Source organism: Lissotriton helveticus, chromosome 8, assembly GCF_964261635.1.
Source record: "Lissotriton helveticus chromosome 8, aLisHel1.1, whole genome shotgun sequence".
NCBI lineage: Eukaryota > Metazoa > Chordata > Amphibia > Caudata > Salamandridae > Lissotriton > Lissotriton helveticus.
This window is the reverse complement of record NC_136069.1, coordinates 974,898,032-974,922,293: the sequence shown is the minus strand read 5'-3', so window position 1 is coordinate 974,922,293 and position 24,262 is coordinate 974,898,032. Positions and strand designations below refer to the sequence as shown.

The 24,262-nt window shown below is 43.2% G+C and overlaps 1 protein-coding gene across 1 annotated transcript in view; it reads right to left on the bottom strand.

The window, feature by feature from the left end:
• CRYBG3 (crystallin beta-gamma domain containing 3) overlaps nucleotides 1-24,262 on the bottom strand; it is a 1,541,789-nt gene that overhangs the window by 556,831 nt on the left and 960,696 nt on the right. The window contains exons 14-15 of the mRNA XM_078657810.1: nucleotides 21,388-21,514; nucleotides 16,907-16,939 (exon numbers count right to left, since the gene is read on the bottom strand). Of these exons, the coding sequence (XP_078513936.1) occupies nucleotides 16,907-16,939; nucleotides 21,388-21,514 (160 nt within the window). The remainder of the gene's footprint in view (nucleotides 1-16,906; nucleotides 16,940-21,387; nucleotides 21,515-24,262) is intronic.

The window sequence follows — 24,262 nt, the reverse complement described above, 5'->3', positions numbered from 1 at the left end:
CCACAGGTGACAGTTAGGTCAGTTTTTTTAAGGTGTACTAACTTGTAGCAACCTGATTAACAGATGCAATCACTACAAAATATACTAAAAATGCTTGTACGGGGAGGAGGGAGGGATGCTTATGACATTGATGAGTATACCCCTGGAATAGAATAGGATTACAGGTAAGTAACTAATCCTTCTCTTCCAAGGGATACTCATCAATAGTCATAAGCACTGAATAGAGTAGCAAGCCCATACCCACTACCTCGCGGACGAGCAACTAGTATAGAAACATACGTGACCAAGCATCTGAACATGGTATTAAGCAAACAAATTCCTCAGAGAGGCTTGCCCAACTTGGGCATCCACCTGAGAATCAGAGTCCAAGCAGTAATGGCGGGTGAAAGTATGAACTGAGCGCCAAGTAGCTGCTTTACAAATTTCTGACATAGGCACATTTCTTAGAAGGGGCGTGGTAGAAGCCTTTCCCCTGGTGGAATATGCTTTGGGTTTGCCCTGAGAACCTTATTAGCTAGTTGGTAGGCCGTATGCACGAAACAATCCATATAAAGATGGACCTCCTAGAGGCTGCTGAACCTGTATTTATGACAACCGGTCCGTGTGTGTCAAGGACTTAGAGTTGTCAAGATAGAATTTCAAAACCCTCTTGAGGTCCAAAGAATGGAGAGACCTCACTTGTGGAGTAGAGGGATTGGGAAAAAAGTAAGAAGTGTGAACGCCTGATTGATGAGGAAAATCTGAGACCACCTTTGGAAGAAAACTCGGATGGGTTCTTAAAACCACACTGTTAGCGTGGAAGACAGTATACGGCTCTCTATAACAAAGCCTGGATCTCACTAACCCTGCGGGCAGAAGTGATGGCGACTAAAAACGCAGTTTTCCATGATAAATGCTGCAGAGAGGCCTTGTGATTGGGCTCAAAAGGAGCACCCTTAAGTTTTGTAAGGACTATGTTGAGCTCCCAAGGAGGAGATGGGGATCTCACTGGGGGGTAAACCTTTTTAAGACCTTCAAGGAAATCTTTCGCCACTGGCATTTTTGAAAAAAGAGGATTGAGGTGCAGATTTACTGTATGCAGTGATAGCAGCTAGGTGCACCTTAATCGAAGAGAACTGCAAACCAAACTTGGCCAAATGTAGTAAGTACGGCAACAGTACCTGCTCCTGACTCGTGACCGGATCATGAGCATTGTCCCTGCACCACAGGTAAAACTGCTTCCACTTGCAAGCATAGGATTTTCTAGTGGAGGGTCTCTTGGCTTCTATCATGATTGACATACAATCCGCTGGTAAGTCTAGGTGTCCATACTGAATGACCTCAGGAACCATGCTGTCAATCTGAGGGAGGAGGGATTGGGGTGAAACTCTCTCCCCTCATTCTTGGACAACAGATCCGGGCAGCAAGGCAACCTGCGGTGTGGCACCTCGGACAATTGTAGAAGGTCCAGGTACCACCAATGGTGCAGCCACTCCAGAGCTATCAGGATTATTCTGGTGTTGGACCTGTAAAATTGGTTGATTACTGCAGGGATCAGAGGAAGCAGTGGAAAGGCATACAGTAATGTCTGAGACCAGTTTATCAAAAGGGCATTCCCTTATGACCCCGATCGGGGAAACCTGGACGCGAAGACAGGGCATTTGGTGTTTGCCGCATCTGCGAAGAGGTTGATGTCTGGCACTCCCCATTGCCGAAAGATGTCTTGAGTGACTTCGGCGTATAGCACCCAGTCGTGCGCTTCTACGAAGTGCCTGCTGAGTGAATCGGCTTGGGTGTTTATGGAACCCGGAAGATGAATGGCCACGATGTTGAGACCTCTTGTGAGAAGCCGTTTCCATATGGTCTGTGCCTCCAGAGAGAGAGATCTCGACCTGGTGCCCCACTGCTTGTTCAGATAATACATCGTTATGGTGTTGTCCGTCTGAACTAAGAAAGCTGGACTGGAGAGAAGGATACAGAGACTTGAGAGCCAGGTGAACGGCTCGTAACTCAAGGAAGTTGATGTGATATCCTCACTCCGTCTCCGAACAGAGACCTTGCACTTGAAGAGACCCCATGTGTGCTGCCCAACCTTGTAAGGAGGCATCTGTGACTATAGTCTGAGTGGAAATGTCCTGATTAAATGGAACTCCTTTCAGCAGATGCAACCTTTTCATCCACCATCTGATGGAGTCCTTGGCAGATTGAGGCAGAGTCACACAGTCATCCCAGGGACCTGAAACTTGCATCCACTGGTCTTCCAGAGACTGCTGCAGAGGACGCATGTTCAATCTCGCATTGGGAACGATGAACACGCAAGAGGACATGGAGCCCAACAGTGACGAGACCTGTCTGGCTGTGGGATGACTTGCACTGAGGAGATCGCGCCCTTTGATCCTGATCGATGACAATCTCTCCTCCGAAGGACACGTGCTTGCCTTCACGGTATCCAGAGAGGTGCCCAGGTAATGGATTTTCTGGGTCGGGTTGAGAACAGACTTTTTGAAGTTGACCTGAAGCCCCAATGTATGCAACAGCCGAAGACAGTAGCTGAGATGGTTCTGAAGTAGTGATGGGGTGGCACTCTTCAGGAGCCCATCGTCCAGATAGGGGTGATGGAAGATCTTGCGCTTATGTAGAAAAGCTGCCACCACCGCCGTACACTTGGAGAACGTTCGGGGAGCTGACTTGAGCCCGAACTGAAGAACTCGAAATTGAAAGTGTTGACGGCCTACTTGGAAACTGAGACATTTGCGATGCCTCCTGGACACTGGAATATGGAAGTGGCGTCTTGCAAGTCTATAGCACACATCCAGTCTCCCTGATGTAGAAGTGGAAAGATCTGATGCAGGGCCAGCATTCGAAATTTCTGCTTGCGGATGAACCTGTTCAAGAACCGTAGGTCGAGAATCGGTCTGTATTCTCTTGCTGGGACTCTTTTTTCGACCAGGGAGTAACGAGAATAAATTCCTTGACCTTGCTGGTGTCTCGGAACCTTCTCTATGGCGTTTTTTGTAGTAGACTGTCCACCTCTTGCTGCAACAGTAGGAGCTGATGATTGAATTTGCTTTGAGGAGGAATTGATGGAGGTGGGGCTTTGAACCTCAGCAAGTATCCATTCTGAACAATACTCAGCACCCATTTGTCGTTTGTTATGGATTTCCACTCTTCCAGATAAAAGGTGATACTTCCTCCTACCGGAGTGGGTAACGGGTCCGGAGGAAGCTTCTGCTCATTGCTTGGCTGGCTGTTTGGCCGCTGAAGACTGCTGCCTATTGTTTCCTCTGCCTCTGCCAGGTCGTCGCTGTTGGAACTGAGACCTCTGCTGTTGCTCATTTTGAGATGACCACGGTGGGGTTTGAACCCTCTGTTGGGAGGAGCGCTTGTCATAGGGGCGGAAGCGTTTTATGAATTCCTTCAGTTTCTCTAGACCAACTACCTTCATGGTATCCGACTCCGTCTTCATCTTGGCCATTTCATCATCCGCATGAGCATTGCATGATGAGGAACCGTTAAATGGAAGGTTGACAATCCTCCGTTGAGCATCCGGCTTCAGGCCTTTGAGGCGTAGCCAAGTTGAACACCTGGAACAGATACCGTGGGAATAACCGTGGGCGGCCAGATCAGATGCATCTGCAGCCGCGCTAATCACCTGGTTAGCTACCAAGCCACCTTTGTGCAGTATCTACTGAATGTCCTCCTGATCTTCTTTCGGGAGATTTTCTGTGAACCTGGTAAGGGAATCCCAGAGAGATCTATCATACCTTCCTAAAAGAGCTGAGGCGCTGGCTACTTTCATCACCGAGGCCGAGGTATTACACATCCTCTTCCCTAGAGAGTCCATATTCTTGCTGTCTTTTTCGGGAGGACACGAAAAAGAAGATGCAGCAGTGTGCTTTTCTGACTGCCGCCACAATAACGGAGTCTGGTGGGGGCCAGAGCGCAGAAAAAGAGGGACTTGAGCTGGAGCAATGTATTTCTTGGCAATACAAGATGGCACAGAACCTACTGTGGCTGGGGTTAGGGAAGTCTGCATTGCAGGCTCTATGAGGCCTCGGACCAGTGGCAGTAGAGGTCTGGAAGATGTTCGATGATGTAGAGTCTCAAAAATAATAGATGTGGAGACCGTAGGAGCTGACATAGTAATGCCGAACTTCTAGGCCCCCCTGCAGAGAACATCATTGAAAATCCCTATGTCATCAATAGGGGAAACTCTGGAAGGTGGAGTTGTCGACAAAGTAGGAGAGTAATTCCCGATAGACGATCTGGTGGATGTCGACCAAGTTGGAGATCTTCGTCTCCTCCTCCTGGGAGAGGAAGTGTGATGTGAACGAGATCGCTCCCGAGCTTTTGTATGGTGGGAGACAGGAGATCTTGATTTTCTCGGGGTTCGTTTTGGAGAAACCCTCGATGAAGTAGTCGGAGGAGGATTTCTGGTAACTCGTGATGACGAGTAGGTGCGAGAATAATCCGAATCCGGACTTCCATGATCATCAGCACCCCCCTTTACAGAATGTCCAGTCCCTTCTAACCATTTAGGTGAAAGGTTAAAAGGATGTGATTTCTTTGGTGGCCCTGGAGAGCCCTCCGGTTAAATTTGGATGATGTTAATGCCCGGGGACCGTCGTGACCTCAACGTCGATCTCTTCCCCCTCTGCAACCTCCTCAGAAACTGCCACATGATCTTTGTCCCTCGACGTCGACCGATGTCTGGACGACACCGTAGGCGCCGACTTCGACATCAACTTCTTCGGTGTCGACTTCCTTGGTGGCAAGATGCTGGATGATTCTCATCTCACCGATCTCGACGTAGCCCTCGACGTCGAACACCCTCGGCGTCTAGCTCGAGATTTAGACGTCAAATGTCTTGCGTGTTTCTTTGGCGTCGATTTTCTCGATAGTCGGTAAGCTCGCGGCAGGATCTTCGCCGGCGAACTCCTCAACGCCGACCTCCTCGAAGGTGGCGGAGTGTTCCTCGCCGTCGACTGATGTTTCGACGTCGACGGGTGTTTAACAGGTCTCCCGGGACCAGTATACTTTGAGCCCGAAGTATGTCTCGACGTCGACTTACTTTTGTGCGATGGAGAATGTCGCAGTCTCGACAGCGATCTGTCCCTAGACGCTGTAGAGTGTCTCGGATGCTTCTTCGACGCTGATCTCGTCGCAGACGGTGAGCAATCGGGAATCTGTCTTTTCCTGGACTCTGGAGAGGTAGATCTTCGCCGTTTTCGATGTTCCTGAAGAGAAGAAGGGCCTTGGTTACTCCCAGGGCCACACTTACGATGACTTTTATTTCTCTCCAGCATGGCATGCAGTCTAATCCTTTCTCTGTCTCGAAGAGTCCGTTTAGAAAACTGCTGACAATAATTACAAGTGTCAGTTTATGAGAGAAAGGTAGACAAACGATGCACACAGAGTGTGGATCAGTTTAGCCATCTTTTTTCCACAAGATGGACATTTGTGGAATAATGCTGGCATTCTGACAGAAACAGTATGATAAAACTGTCAGAAAAGATAATAAATATTACCCAGCAATCAAAAATTGACAAGTAAAGAGAGAAAAAAACAATTTCTGACTAGAAATAATCAAAAACTGTCGAGCTCAAGCTCCAGGATCCTCACAGAAGGAGCCGGAAAAAAGAACTGACCTAACTGTCACCTGTGGTGCATGATGGGTGCAGAGGGGCTCCTGGAGGTCTTAAAGGCACGGTGTCCAAGTTCCTGGAAGCCTTAAAGGCAAGGTGCCAGTTTTTTACTGTACTGTTTATGCACCTATGCAGCCTTTAGGCCAAATGCCTTCTATTACCTTCTTTTCTTTATGAAAATAAAGGTTTTCCTGTATGACACTATTTCAGTGTATGTTTTCTATTACAGTATTTAAGTGTAATACTACTTTTTATGCAAGAAAAACCTATGTAATTTTGGCATGTTGCCCTATGGAGATATGTTAGGCTTCATATTTATGCTTATTATATACATATATCATGGTAGTGCTCGGCACTTTTTGGCCACGCATACACATATATATATGTATATTTCTGTATGCTCCGGGATCCCGTGTATGGGCGGGGATAATTCAGTGCATATGACTTAGATGAGTATCCCCTGCAAGAGAAGCCAATAAACCCTTTGCGGATGCCAAGCGACAGCCCACCCTGGAGTACATGGTAGGTCAGAAAGTCTGGCTCTTGACATGCAACATGTACCTTAAAGATCCTAGCTAATCACTGCCCCATTTCATTGGCCCATTCCCCATCACTAAGGTTTATGGCCAAACAGTCGTCCACCTCTCATTACCTGGTGGTTTGAGAATCCACCTTACATTTCATGTCTTTCTTCTGAAACCCGCCCACAAGTTATACGAAGCCACAACCTCCACTCCTGGTTCATGGTGGCCTGGAGCATGAAGAATGCTCTATAGTAGACTCCCAGAGGGTGCGCAGGGCATTTTTTTTTACTTCATTTGACTAGAAGGGGTACACCCCTCTCTGTGCCATTGCATACCTCATTGGTAATTTTGAATACCTCACTTATGTTATTGCCGTACTATTGCACACTCACCCATCAGTTTAGTACTTTAATTTGTTTTGTTAATTTATTGTTTGTTCCCAAACCCCCTTCCTTTGGGAGTATCAGTCGGCATCCAGTTGATTGTATCCGCTGGCCATCAGGAGCTTTCAGGGGACTGCAAGACCATGCTGCCTGTGGGACTGAATCCGGGAAGTAGAACATGTTCCATCTAGAATGATTCGGACACCCCACAGTACTAGGTTCTTGTTGGGGTGGGGTGCTCACTCACCAGTCAGCTTAGTCCTGAAAGTACCCTTTTTGGTTTCATTGAACCCAGCTAAGGCATATCATGGCCATGCGGTAGATACAGGAATCTGTCAAGTGCTAAAGCCTCCACACAGCTTCCCTTTTCAAACACGCTGGTGGAAGCGAACAGATAAACATCTCAGTAGCATACATTGGACTAAGAAGTAAATCAGTATTCCCCCATGATGCCTCAGAGTAATGAGTGCAGCAGGCAGTATCAACAACTGGAATACAGTAGGTGTGCACTTGCTACTGAGATGCTGCTTATGCCACTTCATAAACAATTGCCATTGATCATTAGGAACTACAAGAGAAATTAGCCCCATAAGCAAGGAACCCCAATTCTGCAATACATCAGGACAGATCGTTCAAAGGGCTATGTGCTTGCTATTGACATATGGGTGAGAGATTAAAGCCAAAGATTTGAATTTAGCAGGTTTGTGCATCTATGTACCTTCCATGTACTTGGATCTGTGTGTCTGTTACTTTTCTCCTGAAAAAGCATATCCGATGCACTACCCTATTTCTCATCCTGTGCCTCTATCAATATATTTAATCTACATATACTTACCTCCTTTATGTATCTATATACTTTCAATGTAATTATGGATCTATATATTTATCACTTTCTTCTAATTTAGCATTTCCAATGCACTACCCTATTTCTCAGCCTATACTTCGCTCAATATATCTTCTAGCCCAACCTTCTGACTCATCTTAAACTTCTTCTACTACTCCTTCCAATGCACTACCCTATCTCTCATCCTATATATCTATCAATATATCCTCTACATCCACTCTCTCATTTATCCCAAACCCCATACCACTACTATGATTGCCAAAATAACCCTTTCTAGACTCTCTCCTACTCTACACCTCCTTGCATCATCTGACACCTCTTTTACTATACCGATCCCCTAAAACAAACCTTTCTAAACTCTTTCCTCTGAGTCCTCCCCTCCAAAACTCCTTTTTACTCACCCAAAAGCTCCCTCCGATTTCTAAGACCTAAAAATAAATAAATAAATACATCTTCCACTCTTTTATCCCTCCACTATCCTTTTCAATCGAAATTAACAGACTAACATGTTCACTTCTCAAATTCCATATTAAGCTATACTAATATACTACCCAAATAACTGAATTACATATCCACTACTCAAAATACTTCATATTTTTTTTACTATACTAATTGTCAACAGTAATCCTTTATGGGTTTCGGAGTGGCGTGCTACTTGCCAGAAAAGCGATTCAACACCCATCAGGGGTAACAAGTGCTATATGAATACAAATCTTTCTTCCCCTTTTATCCCTCCGCTATCCTCCAAGTAACTGACTAATATCCACCACTTAAATTACTTCATATTTCACCATATTAATTCACCACCAATTCTTTGTAGGCTTCCTGAATAGCGCGCGTCAACAAGCGCTATATAAATACAAACCTTTGTCCTCCTCTATCCTTCTGCTATCATTTCAAATCCAAATAACTGACTAACCTATCCGACTAACCTATCCACCACTTAAAATGTACTTGCATGCTTCACTATACTAATTCAACACTAATCCTCTATGGGTCCTGGAGTAGCGTGCTACTCGCCGAAAAAGCGCTTTGACGCCTCGTCAGGGGTAATAAGCGCTATATAAATGCAATTACAATACAATACAACATGAGCAATAGTTAATAAGGATATGAGTAACATCTGTTATTTATGAAAAGCATCAACTGCAGTTCAGAAAGTACAATGGTTGTTATTAGTCAGGGTCTGAATGTTCTGTTTTGCCCGCTCTTGTATGTTTAAATCATGTTGTTATACTGATATATAGATATTATTCTGCTATGCTTTGTTTTTACTTTAGATATTTCAACAAATGCTGCAGCATCTCCAGCCCAAAGAAGCATTTGCCTTTAAAGCTCCAGTGACGAGCAGCCATTTAGAACAGACTAAACTGGCAAAAATAGCGCTGTTACATATCTTCCACTGTTTAAGACCCACGTCAGCACAAAACTGTCACTGAGACAGTTTTTTTAAAATTAGGACTTGTAGTGCTCGCCATAAGTGATACGGCCTCAGATGTCGGCCCTTCCTCAAACTCCGAAGCTGTGGCCAGTGGCACAGTGTTACATGCTGACAAATATCCACAATGTCATTTGCTAATCCTAGATTACTAACCAGGGTCTTCCATTACTAACAACTTTAAGGAAACACCTCTGTCTCTTATTCCTCTGAGACGAGAGAGCAGCGGTTTGTGGGGGGTGAAATACAATTAGGAAAGAACGGTTGCACCTCATACATCATGGGGTCTAGTGTGTCCGCCATTAAAAGTCTTACAGCAGCCTCATTGACTGCGGACAAAGGACCTTTGAGAAAAAAGTATTTGCCTGAAGCAGTATTAGCAAGAAATGTGATGCCTGTATTTCCTTTACAAGTGGTTCGGCCAGTAAGGACTCTTGTGAGAACAAGTCTCTTAATTATATCTTCAAATCTCCACAGACTTTCAAACCATGCCTGTGTTAATTGCTAACATTCCATTCCCGAATTCTTCCCATAACCTTCAAACTTGATTAACTCGAACACCATACTCTGTGGCTTCTCTGTCCACACCTACTACCAGGCGACATCTCGCTAGTGACATTTCCAAAGTCACAACAGTATCACTTTCGTATGTGTGTTTATTTCAATGCCTCTGTAACACCTACACATTATTTGAGCGATGCCCACAGATTAATGGAGAAGGGGGTCACCCACTCATCATGGCTACCAGTCATGACTTTTATTCCTACAACAAATGGAAACGTGCACAGCATCCAAACAACCGGACAAACTCAGAAATCACGTAGCACGCTGAAATGCTCATTGTCCGTATTTCTGACATTTTTATATTCTTACGCAAAACCTTACTCTATTGAGAAAACATTACGCTGCATGCCTTGTCCTTTCCTTTCCCATGACATGGTTTGTGCATCCCAGTAGATGCAGTATAGCTCTAGATAAGTAGGGACAGCCTTCTCAGAACAGTACAGAGTAGAAAAACGGAATAGCGGACTGTCTTCTCCCCATCCACTTTCCAACCGGATGATTGACCCTTGGCCTCCTCCGAGGAGGTCCTCTGATAGCTGTGGAGGACAGGAGCATTAATTCTCTTGGGGGAAGGAGAAGTTCTAGCAGTACTGATCTTCAACAAAGAGGACTTGAGTTTTGGGGTCTCGGCTCCACCATGCATGCACTTACTCGTCGAGACTTTTTGTTTACACACAGTGGGCTGACAGCTTGCCCAAAGCTTTATCATTGATTTGAGTCAGTGTCGCTCTCATTTTCTTTGTTCCAGTATGTGAAGGCACACCTATGATGCTGCTATACAACATTGTATTGTATTGTATTGTAATTGCATTTATATAGCGCTTACTACCCCTGAGAAGGCGTCGAAGCGCTTTTTTGGCCAGTAGCACGCTACCTCGGGACTAATAGAGGATTAGTGTTGAATTAGTATAGTGAAACATGCAAGTACATTTTAAGTGGTGGATAGGCTAGTCAGTTATTTGGATTTGGAATGATAGCAGAAGTATAGAGGAGGAAAACGTTTTGTATTTATATAGTGCTTGTTGATGCGCGCTATTCAGGAAGCCCATAAAGGATTAGTGGTAAATTAATATGGTGGAATATGAAATAATTTTAGTGGTGGATATTAGTCAGTTATTTGGAGTGAGAAGGATAGCAGAGGGATACCTGATGGGCGTTGAAGCGCTTTTCTGGCGAGTAGCACGCCACTCTGGAACCCATAAAGGATTAGTGTTGAAAATTAGTATAGTAAAATATGAAGTAATTTGAGTAGTGGATATGTTATTCAGTTATTGGGGTAGAGAAGGGTAGGTGGCGGGATAGATGAGGGACAGAGGTTTGTATTTATATAGCGCTTGCTACCACTGATGGGGTTGTGAAGCGCAAGTAGCAAGCTACTCTGGAACCCATCAGGATTAGTGTTGAATTAGTATGGTGAAACATGAGAGTAATTTTAGTGGTGGATATGTTAGTCAGTTATTTGGATTGAGAAGGGTTGGGGAGCGGTGGAAAAGGAAAAAGGTTTGCATTTCTATAGCACTTGTGACCCGGATGGGGTGTTGAGACTCTTTATTGGCGACTAGCACGCTACACTGGAACCCAGTAAAGGATTAGTGGTGAATTAGTATAGTTGAATATGGAATTTAAGAAGTGAACATGTTAGTCTGTTAATTTTGATTGAAAAGGATAGTGAACGGATAAAAGAGTGACGTTTTAAACATTTTTTTTTATAGGTCTTAGCAGTAGGAGGAGGCTTTTGGATGAGTAAAAATGAGTTTTGGAGGGGAGGAATCAGGGGGAAGAGTTTTGAAAGGCTTGTTTTAGGGGGATCGGTATAGTAAAAAGAGGTGTTAGATGATGCAAGGAGGGGTACAGTAGAATCTAGAAACGGTTATTTTGGCGATCATAGTAGTGGTATGGATGGGGTTTGGGATAAATGAGAGAGTGGCTGTAGAGGATATATTGATAGATGAATAGGATAAGAGATAGGTAGTGCATTGGAAAGAGTAGTAGAAATAAGTTTGAGATGAGTCAGAAGGTTGGGCTAGAAGATATATTGAGCGAAGTATAGGCTGAGAAATAGGGTAGTGCATTGGAAATGCTAAATTAGAAGAAAGTGATAAATATATAGATCCAGAAGTACATTGAAAGTATATAGATACATAGTGGAGGTAAGTATATGTAGATTAAAGGTATTGATAATGGCACAGGATGAGAAATAGGTAGTGCATTGGATACGCTTTTTCAGGAGAAAGTAGCAGACACACATATCCAAGTACCTGGAAGGTACATAGACGCACAATTGAAGTATGTACATGTAGACCAAAGATTTTTATTTATTTTTATTATTATTTTTTCCTCTCAACAACATAATTAGTTTACATGTTTATACAAAGTAATACACAAAGATAGGTACATATCTATAGTGAACACAAGTGCTTATATACAGAGGGATATGCTGTAAATTTCTGTTTGCATATGGTGCTTATGTGGGGAAGAGCCAACTCTTGAGTAGTTTTCTGAAGATAAGGTGGTTGTCGGTGGACCTTATGTTGGGGGAAGAAGAGTTCCATAGTTTGGCTGCTTCAACAGAGAAGGATGTGCCACCCATGTTTTTTTTCTTGTATGGTGGGATTTTGACTAGATATACTCCTTTAGACCGGAGGTTCCTTTGTTGAAGGTGTATGGTGATTATATTCCTGATGAAGAGTGGTCCCATTCCATGTATTGCTTTGTGGGTGATACAAAGCAGCTTGAACGTGGATCTTCTGGCAACCGGTAACCAATGCAGGGCTTTCAAGGCAGGGGAGATGTGGTCTCGCGGTTTGATATGCAAGAGTAGTCTGGCAGCCGAGTTCTGAATCCGTTGTAGTCTTTTCATGGTCATTATAGGTGATCCGTGGTAGAGGCTATTGGCATAATCGGGTTTGGACAGAACAAGGGAGATGGTAGCTTGGACCTTGTGTGGAAATCCCAAATGAGGGAAAATTTGTCGCAGCGTTTTTATAGTGACAAAGCTTGATCTTGCTAGTTTATCCACTTGGGCATTCATCAACAGCTTAGAGTCCATGGTCATTCCGTGGTTTCTTACTTCCTTTGATACTTTAGGCAGTGATCTCATTTCATTAGTCCATGCGGCAAGTGGGTTGTAATGTTTCCAATCGCCATACATGAGTATTTCAGTTTTTGAAGCATTCAATTTGACATGTCTCCAAGTCATCCACTGATCCACGGCTCTGAGACAGCTGGAAATTGGGGATTTTCCGATGTCTTTGGGGCATTCCAGTTGAAGGAGTATTTGCGTGTAATCTGCATAGTTATAGCAAGTGAGGTGAAATTTATTGATCAGTACTGGTAATGACTTCATGTAGATGTTGAAAAGCATGGGCGAGATGATAGAACCTTGAGGGACTCTTGCTTTTGTGAAGTACGGTTTGGACGAGAAAGGTGGGGTATGGATGACATTAGTTCTGTTTCGAAGGTAGGACGTGATCCAGTCTAGAGCAGTTCCCTCTATGCCGGCTTCATAGAGTCTTTGTTTCAGAGTGTCTTGGTCAACCATGTCCAAGGCAGCTGAAAGGTCCAAGAGCAGTAGCGCAGCAACCCCGTTGTGGTCAACTGTATTCTTCAGGTCATCCCAGATGGCGAGGAGGGCAAATTCAGTGCCTCTTCTCGGACGGAATCCTGTTTGGAAGTCTGAAAGTATGTCATTCTCTTTAATGAATTGTGACATCTGGGCGAATGCTGCTCTTTCTATCAGTTTGCCCAAGAAAGGTCCATTTGTACTGGGTCTGTAGTTGTCAGGGTTCAGCGGGTCGAAGTTTGTTTTCTTCAGTAAAGGGCGTATGTATGACTTTTTGAGTTCTTCTGGAAATATTCCAGTAGTTAAGGAATCAATGATTAGTCTTACTGGAGTGGCAGCAGAGGTTGTTAAAAGAATTGCCTGCTTGCCTTGACCAGGTCCATAAATTCATCGTGTGAGATGTGTTGGAAGGAACGGAGAGGCTTGATTAGAGCATTCTTGGATTGTTGTTTTGTACAAGGGTTAGTGCTGGTGCTTTGTTTCTGTTTTAAGTAGGAGTCCAACGTGTCCGCTTTGTCCGTGTAATGATTTGCCAGTTTGTCTGTGAAATCTTGAGTAACAGGATGAGGTACTTCTAGGCAATTTGGTTTGCGAAATTCATGGAGTATTTTATAGAATTCTTTATTTGCACATTTAGCGTTTTGAATTATGTCTGAATAGTACCTTTTCTTAGCTTTTTTGATAGCCGACTTGTATAATCTGTTAATTTTCTGTAGGTGAAGTTTGTCTAGTTTGGCGTTTGTTTTGAGCCAAGTACGTTGCAGCTTTCTAATTTGTTGTTTTATGTCATTTATCTCTCTGTTTCTCCCAGGCGCCTTTTTCCTTTTGTTCTGTTGTGTGGGTTTGAGTGGTATCAGGATGTCAAAAGCATCCTGTAGCCACTCATATAGATTTTGAACAGAATTTATGGTTTTCAGATTTGTACTGGATGTTAATTGTGTTTCTGAGTGTTCCAAATTGAGTTTGTTCCATGGCCGATAGGTGGATGGATGTAAGGTAGTTTTAGGTGAGTCGCTTAGTGTTGTTTTATGTTGGAAAGCAAGCAAGTGGTGGTCTGACCATGTGACTGGAGTTATAGGATATGTCCAGCGGTGTGTGTCGGATTGTGGACAATCTGATGCAGGTTCAGTGCATCTAGGCCAGTGATTATTGTTTTTGGATGGGTCATATTGGGTTTATCAAACCGAATGTTAAAGTCACCCAGAACGCATAGGGTGGAGTGTATTGTTATCAGGTTTGAAACTGTGTCTAGAAGTGCGTCTGGGAATGTTGCCTTGCTAGGTGGAGGTCTGTAAAGGAGCAGGAAGTTACAGGAGGAAGACGGTGTAGGATTGCATCTTGTTAAAAGATCCTCACAATTCTTTATGGAGAGGTTTTCGATTTTAGTGATATGTATGGTTTGCCTGAATACAACAGCTAGACCACCTCCTTTTTTGGCTATACAATTTTGGGTGATTGTTTGATAGCCTAGAGGAATGGCTTCATGCAGGACTGGAGCCATATCCTCTCCCAACCATGATTCGGTTATAAATAGTATGTCTAGTTTTGCATCGGTGAGGTGGTCGTAGATGTGATGCTTGTTTTTAGAGAGGGATCGAGCATTTATTAGTAGACAGTTTAGTGAGTGGCCTTTGGTGATAGTGGGACTTTGTTTTGTAGAAGAGTGATCCGTATTGTGTGGGTTTGTAGCAGGTGTGTTTTTAGTGCTGGTATTAGCTGTATTAGGATAGCAGTCGTGTAGCTGTTCTGTATCGTGTTCCTCATCCAGCATGCTAAGAAGGCATTTTGATGGGTCTGCGTGTGCATGTGTTGGAGATGGTGTTTGAGAGTGAGTTGGAGTGTTGTGTTGCTTTTGTGGTGTAACATTGTTTTGAAGTAGACATGGGGAAGCAAAGTTGTGAGGTGTGGCATGTTACTTATCTTTTTTGCGTGTGTTTAAGGCGGAAGGTATATGAGTCATTGGAGGTGGTGCAGCACGTGGGTCATGTAGTAATGTTCTAAATTGTCCAATGGATGAGAGGCAGTTAGAAGAGAGTTGGTGTTTTGCTGTTTCTGTGTTAGGTATGGTGGAAGAGGGAACGCTTGGCATTGGAGTTTGTTCCTTTGTATGGTTTGAAAGGTGGGTATATGTTTGTATTTTGTGATGAAAGTATTATAAGGTGTTGCGCTTTGAAGATCTTGTTGTGCTGGTGTGTGTGATATGTTTTGCTTTTGAGGAGTAGTGAAAAGGGGTGCTGATGTATATGTTTCATGCAATGAATTTGGTTGTATTGTACTGTTTGTAGGAGGAGGTTGTGACGTAGAGAGGGTGGTGATGTGTTTATGAGTAGAGTGTATGTTGTGTGTAGGAGGGAATGAAGTAGAGGTGAGAGTGTTTATCTTGAACTGGTTTGTTGCAAGAGCTACAAAGTGTGGTAGTGTGCAGTGTCTGTGTTGTGCGTTAGAGTTATTATGGTAGAATTGAGAGGAGGGTGTTTGTTGGACAACTGATGGAAGGATGATTATATGTTTGTTAGTGATAAAAGGTGGTCTGATAGGTGTAATTACAGCAGGGAGAGTGTGTCTGAATGGGATGTAGTTATGTATGGTGTTGATTGGTGTTGTGTTAGTGATGAGTGTATTGGTTAGTGGTATAGGATAGAGTTGTGTACTGTTTGTAGGTGATGGTGAATATGTGTGGTAGTTGGAATAGTAGGGCGTGTAGATGTGGTTTGGTTGGGTTTGTGGTGCATGCTGATACATTAATCTGTGCATAGTGTTGTGCGTGGTGTACATTTGGTGTGAGTGTGTTGATCTGTTTGTGGATGTGGATGGTGTGGGCTGGGTATTGCTAATGGGAAAATGGGAAGCATTTCTGGCCCTGGCCAGTCTCGAACAGGCTCAAACAGGCAACTGCCCTTGTTCTCTCTGCCCTTGACAGGCTCAAACAGGCAACTACCCCTGTCCTCTCCGCCCTTAGCCTCTCCGCTCGGGCTGAAACGCCCTAAGCCTGGCCTTTTATAGCCCTAGTAATCAGGTGACCTCTTAAGCCAATGGGAACACTAGACCTAACACTATCCAATCACAACACTAGCCCTAAAAATCTAGAACCAATAGGAGACAAGGACCTTACAGCCAATCTTAGCCCTAGTCCAAGCACCCAATCAGTTAAAAAACCCGGATCTCTACGTCCAATAAAGGCCCTAGCCCTACCAATAGTCCCAACCCAAGTCCAAGCAACCAATGGCAGAGGTAGCCCTAGTTCCTACTTCCAATAGAAAGCCTAACCCTACTCTTAGTCCCACAACTAGTCCAGCAACCAATCACACCAGAAGCCCTAATCGCTACTTCCAATTAAAGGTCTAACCCTAGCCCTAGCCCCACCCTACTCCCAACAACCAATAACATAGGAAGCCCTAGTCCCTACTTCCAATAGAAATCCTTACCCTAGCCCTAGTCCCAACGCTACAATTATTGAATCACAGACCCAGAAACCAATAGACACTCTCCTACACTAGCTCTGTGTCAAGCTTAACGAAAACAGGGTAACGGAAAGTATGGCAGATGTACAGAAAGCGCAATCCTTTAGGGAATCATAAATGCTGAGAGATGGGTACCCGACCCACCTTTTGTCTCACCTAGCATGTGCAGCTTTAAAGCAGTAAAAGTATTTGAAAATCTACCTACAGTTTTCAGAATGGATACAAATAACTGTCGCATCCCACTACAGCGTTCAATGAAAAGGAAACAAGCGAATTAAAAAAAATAGATGTCAGATGTGTCATCAGTCAAGGTAATGGACTCTGGCGCAAAAATCAATGTACAATTTTTTTATATATCAAATTCCACAGAGCAGGCTTTACTTTTAGCAGGGTCGATTTAATGTGTGGGACAGGCTTCTGGAACCTTGCTGACATTTGGAAGAGAGTACTTTTCAATTGTGTTTAACATGAATTTAATTATTAAAAGTACATGACATATAACATACCAAATGTTGATGTTTATCCCTCCCAATAGGTTCCTGAAATATAAAAAGGAAGGTACATTTTAGTTATTTTCATAGGCATTCCAGTGGCCAACATTAAACATTTGCCTTTAAAATGTTATAAGACAATGGTGGAAATACAAAAGGACAAATTTTTTGAGCAGTCTGTAGAATGCTTCCTCAACACACAGGCATTCCACGCCGACTTTCGTCAATACTAGTTTGCCGGTCCAAAACGATTGAGCTCTTCACTCAACCTGCACAAGAGATACCTTTACTCATTAGACCGTGGACTTGCACTGCTCTCTCTACTGAGTGGGACTTCCAACGAGTAGGATATAAACAGATGTATCTCAAGCGATTGAGTGAGGTTGAACTGCTTTACTACACTACATTTGTATATTAATGATGATCATTCCAATCATCCTTTCCGAATCTGATGTGCATGCAGAATACCTGCATTAGTAGCTACATAAAACTCCTTGATGTTATTTTGCAAGAAGTTCTTTCATCTTCACCAAAGTTAGTAGAGAGAAGGTAACATTTGGCTATGCAGTAAGTCTGGACTTTTTTTTAGCAGCGTACTATCGTTTTCCATGCTAATTTTTGCAGACAGAAGAGAGGTTATTTTATAACATTCAGTATACTAAACTTTGCTCCTCATCTATTGGTTACCTAATAGTATAACTGACAATCATTTGACAAAACTACTACTAAGAAAGTTAACATTTTCTTGGAAAACCACTAAATAAGCAGCTTCTCTGAGAGTGGAAGCCACAGCGCATATTTTTTACCCATGTATTATATTTACGTATATTTGTAGGTTGCTATACAACTAGATTCAAGCTAGCCTGGCTAATGAGGGTATTAGAGGAAAGGAAAGGGTTTTCCTTTCCTCTGATGTCTTTTTAGGCATTCCTAGTGCACGATCGTGCATGGGTCGCGATTGTGCACCAGGAATGCCAGTTTTTTTTTTTTTCAATGGCCTGAGTTTTGGGGAGCGGCCCCTTGGGCAAGGGTTGCTCCCGTTGGGGGTGTAATTTTTAGAGATGGGTCTTGTGGTAGGAGGCAGACCATTTTTATTTGAAAAAGCCACGAGGCCACCAGGGATTATTTTGTTTCTTTAAACATGTTTTTGGGGAGCAGCATCTTAGGCAAGGGCCGCTCCTCTTTGGGATTCAGTAATTATAGCCATTTCTGGCAGATCGGCCTTGTTATTCTATGCCCATCTGCCCCCAAGGGGGCAGAAGCCATAAGACACCAGGGATGGGTTTTAATGTTTTTGTCGAGCGTCCCCTTAGGCAAGGGTCACGCCCCTTTGGGGAGCATTTATTTGGGCCGTTTCTGCCCCCCTGGGAGGGCAGATCGGCCCAAGTAAGCAATTATTTCTATTGTATGCCCACTAGGACACCATATTGTTTTATTGTTGTTGGGAGTGGCCCCTTGGGCAAGGGTCGCTCCCCTTTATAGGGTGATTTTTGTAGCAGTTTCTGCCCCCTTAGGTGGCAGATCGGCTATACGTTTTCAGGCCCATCTGTCCCCTAGGGGGGCAGAAGCCACTACACACCAGGGCTTTTTAAATGTTGGTGTTGGGGAGTGACCCCTTGGGCAAGGGCCGCTCCCCCTTTATGGAGGTGAATTTTTGGGCTGTTTCTGCTCCCTGTGAAGGCAGATCGGCTTTATGCTTTTTTAGGCTCACCCTTGCTTGGTTGGTGGATAGTGTGTAGACTAGTGCATTATTTGCAAATGTGATTGTAATGTTTTATTTCTCCTTTTTAGTCTAGTGCAAAGCTTTTGATACTTGTTTGCGGTTTTGGCAGTGGTTGATCTGCAGTTTTGCGTAGTTGCATCTTTTTGGGATGAAAAACATTTTTGTTGTGTTTACTCCAAATTAGTATTAATGTCATGCATGAATGAATTTTTTGTAAGGGGTGTCATAATGGCAGCATATTTGGTTAGTGTTTTGAGCATGAAATTCTTTGCAATGTGTTTTCATTCTCTTATGGTACCATTTTTCTCGGATGACTTTGGGGAACGCGGGGTGGGTGGAATTTTGTGGATCCTCACAGATTCCAGATCTTTCCACCATAGAAATGTGAGGAAAATGTGGGTTTTTTGACAAATTTTTAGATTTACAAGAGATTCTGGGTAACAGAACCTGATGGGAGCCAGTCAAGTTACCCCATCCTGGATTCCCCCGGGTGTCTAGTTTCCAAACATGTATAGGTTTGCTAGGTTTCAATAGGTGCTGGCAGAACTAGGGTTCAAAATCTACAGCTTGGAACTTTGCAAAAAAAGGGTCAATTTTCACTTTGAAAATGTGGTGTGTCTACGTTGCGTTTTGGGACGTTTCCTGTCGCCGGCACTAGGCCTACCCACACAAGTGAGGTATAATTTTTATCGGGAGACTTAGGGTAACAGAATTGTAAAGCAACCATTATTACTTATTGACTTTTGATGAATTTCTGCCTTCCAAATGAAAGACAATGTGTAAAAAATAAGTCATTTTGAAAAATGACCTATAATTCTCATGCTAGTATGGGTACTCACAATTTTGGAAATGTGCACATATCAACTGTTTCTAAACTCTATATTTTGTTCCAATTTCAGAAATACATAGGTGTCTTTCATACCGATTTTTCCATGTATATAATTCATTGCTATATACCCGGTACGTAATGAAAAACCATTGCAAGACGCTGCTCAGTTATTGGCTCTGGGTTCGTCGGGTTCTTGGTGAACCTACAAGTCCTATATATCCCGACAACCATAAAGGTCCAGTGGATGTAACTGTATATTGCTTTCAAACAGCTTTCACAATTAGAAGAAGTTACAGGTGAAAACGTTGGCACAAATGGCTGTTTTTTCAACTCATTTTCAATTTTTCCTATATTTAACTGTTAGTTTCTATAAAGAAACCTTAAAGGATCTACACAAATGACGCCTTGCTGAATTTAGAATTGTGTCTACTTTTCTAAATATATAGCTTTCCAGGATCCATTATTGCTTTCATACCCATTTCTACCATTAACTGGAAGAAGGCTGAAAGCACAAAAAATAGCAAAAATAGGCTATACCCCAGTAAAATGCCAAAACTGTGTAAAAAATGTTGGTTTTCTGACAAAAGTCTGTAATTCCCTAAAAGATGGGAAATGGTGATTTTTCCCCAAAAAACAAAATATAACTGTATTTTGGCTAATTTCTGGGTCCCCTCCGTGAGAATCCACAAACCCTGGGTACCTTAAGAATCCCCATAATGTTGGAATAAAAGGAGGCAAATTTGGCATGGATACCTTATGTGGTCAAAAAGTTACAGGGACCTAAGCGCGAACTATCCCAAATAGTCAAAAAAAGGCTTAGCACAGAGGGGGAAAAGGCCAAGCATCGAAGGGGTTAAACATTATCAATGCTCAATTTGGATTGCCTGCTGGTTCAGGTTACCGCCCGCAGTCTTGAAAAACTACACAAGCTGGGATTCATTCCAGGGTAAAACACCTCAAACAAATGGAAAAGAAAAAGTTAAGGACAGTGGCACTGTCCCTCCTGATGCCTCAGAAGCTCAATATGCTTTTGATCCTCAGTAATGTGGACGCTTGTTTTAAAGTTTAGAAAAGGAACTTTTGGATCGTACATCCTAGACGGAATGCAATCTCTGTTTTTTGCCTACATGATCACTATGCTGTTTAAACTTTTGAATGTTGAACTTCTTTGTCCCCGTTAATAGCAGTTCTGTGCATTTACGCACTCCCTGAGACAAAGTATGCTCTTCTGGTACTCATCTACTTCCAGCAAACCTCATCCATTGACCCCTCGTTCTAGAAGCACTAATCGCTCTTCGTAGCGGCGCGTGATATAGGAGTGGTCTGCCTATAGTTTCAATATTTCAACAGTTTCCATGCGTCCAGCTTTCAAGTATCAATAAAAAAAAGCAGGACAATAGAAGCGATGTGAAAAAAAATCTTCAGTAATACTTGATTCCCAACCCACTGCGTTCTGACACATGAGGAATAATCTTCAGAACACAGCGTGAAAAGAACTTCACAATATGTATTTGACTCCACAGTTGTAGGCAAAAATATATCATCACAATCGTGCAACCTCGGAGAAAGATATAACAAAATGAATATAGCATGCATTCCTACTGAAGTGATAAAGTGCTAAAAGTGAGTATCTTCATTCTATCTTTTGTGTTCGGGAAATTTGTTGGATATATGTTTTTTTTAAGAGCTGTGATTGTTGCAGTGAAAAACCATGTTCTTCTCAAAACACCCCGGATTTAAGTGAGGGTGACAATGTATTTAATCTGTACTGGCAGCAAATCCTATTCAGGTGCATACTCTTTTCAGAGTGTGCAAATAATGGTGCATCAAGTCTGTCGCCTGCAGCAGCTACAAACAATAGAACCCTAGAGCTGGAAACAAACCAGCTCTACATGAAATTCATAGCACAAACAAACACGATGGCGCCAAAGTGCATTGACCTACCAACATAACAGGGCGTATTGACAGGATGGTGTTATTATTTCCTCCCCAGTCAGAAAAACATTTGTATTTCCCTTTCTCCAAGACATACTGCTGCCCGCAGAAGTGCTTTTGCTGATATGCAACCCACCTGGAATAAGACACACAGTTTTTATACACTGATTTACATTTTGCATTTATTGTACGATGTTGTACTAATCAGATGTTAATGTCTTTCTTTACAAAATGAGACTGACAAAGTTCGAAAAATCTAACTCAATATCAAAGTGCTACGACATAATAAATGTAAATATGGTGAAGCTTTTGAAGTTCTGATGTGATGTGCAATTTTCTTTTTATAATCAATTTTATTAGCATTTATAAGAACAAAAACATAAAAAGACAGCAATGAAAAGCATGATGCATCAGTAAAATGTAAATGTATAGGCATTTATATAGCGCACTACTTACCCGTAGGGTCCCAAGGCGCTTCGACCGCTGCGAAACCCTTCCTGGCTTCCCTGAGAGATGGTCCCTTAATGGGTATCTCCAGGGTGAGACCAGGCATCCCCGGCGGTCTGGTGGGGCCGTTAGTGAAGATGAGGCAAGCTAATGCCCAGAGTTGCCAAGTGTGAACGCTGATCAGAGTGGGCACCGAGGGAGAGAATTATCGAGTCCGCTGACCCTGGTCCAGAAACCTGCCGCGCCGGGAATCGAACCCTGGTCCCGGGCCGTCCTCTGCTCTCGGGTCTGCCGCCTCTAACCAGTGAGCCACACTACTTCACACTAGTGTCAGTGTCAATCAGCAACAAATAATAAGGAAGACCAATCACAATACAAGGCCCCTGTATCATCTCACTCAGACCTAGAATAAAACCACAGAGCAAAAGGGAGGTCCGCGTAAATTTCAGCCCATCCTGTTCAACCATTTGCCCCATACCCTACCAAACTTCTCAGGGTAGCCTCGGGCCTCAAACAGAGGTTCTTCCTGGGCCGCGCACCAGTCCACCCTTCTGCGCCACTTTCGTATAGTGGGAGACTTTGCTGGTGACCAGGCCGCCGCAATGTCTCTTTTGGCCACTGCAAATGCCGTACCCAGGAAACACTTGTCTGCTCGAGGCCATCTAAGCCGTCAAACACCCCCAAAAGAAGATGGATGGGATCATGTGGGACCTGCCATCCCAAAGTGTTTGTGAGTTCAGTTTCTATGCCCGCCCAGAAGGGGGTGAGTTTAGGGCACAGCCAGACCATATGGAAAAAATCAGCTGGGGCCTGGCCACAACGCGTGCAATCCGGTGAGGGGCGCAGACCTGCCCTGTGTAGACGTGCAGGTGTGAGATATGCCGTGTGGAGATAATACAACTGGATAAGGTGTAGTTTTGAAGAGCATGTCAGGGTCTTCGGAGCCATGTGGTGTGCAATTGTTAAACTGCATTATTGTTATGTTCATAAAATGATGCATTACATTGTCCTGAAGTGAAAAAAACATGCAAATATTCAAATTTTTCCGAATTGCAAAATGATTGTAATATGTTCTTTCCTTGATAGTACAAATGTCTTAGGCGTGAAATGTGACACTTGTGAGTAAATCAACATCAGAACTAAACTGGCAACAGAATGCACGGTGCTAGAGGCGTTGAAAGTCCTGCCGTCTTCACTAAAATCACGCTCTCCCTTTAACGCATCCAACAAGCATCCTAAAACTCATTTGTTCACACTTTTTAAGTGATTTTCTTAGTTATTCCCCTCAAACCAGTTTGGTTCTTTCAGGAATGTACCGACTCCTTAGAACCCCACGATTGACTAACCAAAATCTGATGTGCACATTTGGGTTCATAAATCAAAAGCTGGAGCCTTTACTTTCCTAGCCCACAAGCTGTGGAACTCTATTCCTGAACACATGAGAATTGTCCCCTCAGAGTCTACCTTTAAGGCTCTGTTAAAGACACATCTTTTCACAGATACATAACCCTGGCTCGTCATTTTCCCCTGAGGCCCAATGGTCATGGAAGGGTTTCGGTCTCTTGTTTTCCCCTACTCAACCTAGCACTGGGACCCTCCAATCGGAGCAGCTGGCGTGCTTTCAAAACCAATTTCATTCATTATACTCAATCCACCCTTCTTCCCATGTGTGGCAGGTCTTGACCATTGTTTGTCCGAATTCTACTTACAGCATGACCGTTGTATGCTTTTGGCCACATACTATTTATTCAATTATTACCATTTTACAGTCTGATTTTTCTAATCACTAGACATTCAGCTAGTCTTGTGTTCCACCGCTGCATCTTAATCCACCCTTTCACACCCCTAACATGACCTATCCCTCAAATCTGGTGCTATGCATTGGTCTATTCCTGCTCAGCTCTACACTCAATAAAAACACACCTTACTCATGACCTTGGATACAGCCTTCACTTTATCGTGAATGAAAAAATATGAAAACCTGGATGTGTTCCTTGGGCCTTAAAGAGATGTAGGACGATCCTAAATGTATTTCCAGAAGCTCTGTGATTTTGTAAAAATCAAAATATTGCCCTTTTGTAATCGAAAGATGCTACCTGAATACTAGGCGTGGAGGCCTGGTTGATAAATCCTTTGATTTCAAGTTCTTCCCTAAATATGAGCTGCTCCTAGATGAGATAACAACAGACTTTGCAAAAAAACTTGTATATATGAAAGTTAGATAAGGGATTTCAATCATTAATAGTTTTAGCTCTAATTGGCCATTAGAAAAACTCAAACCCTGATATATGCCAAACATGTAAGGTGGCAAAAGAAACGGAGGAACATTTTTATTCTGTTGTACTGCATACTACTACGCAAGGGAAAAAAATGGATTCGACCTATAGGCCAGAATCTGGAAATAAGACAATATCCTATTGCTTTATGGATTTTTAAG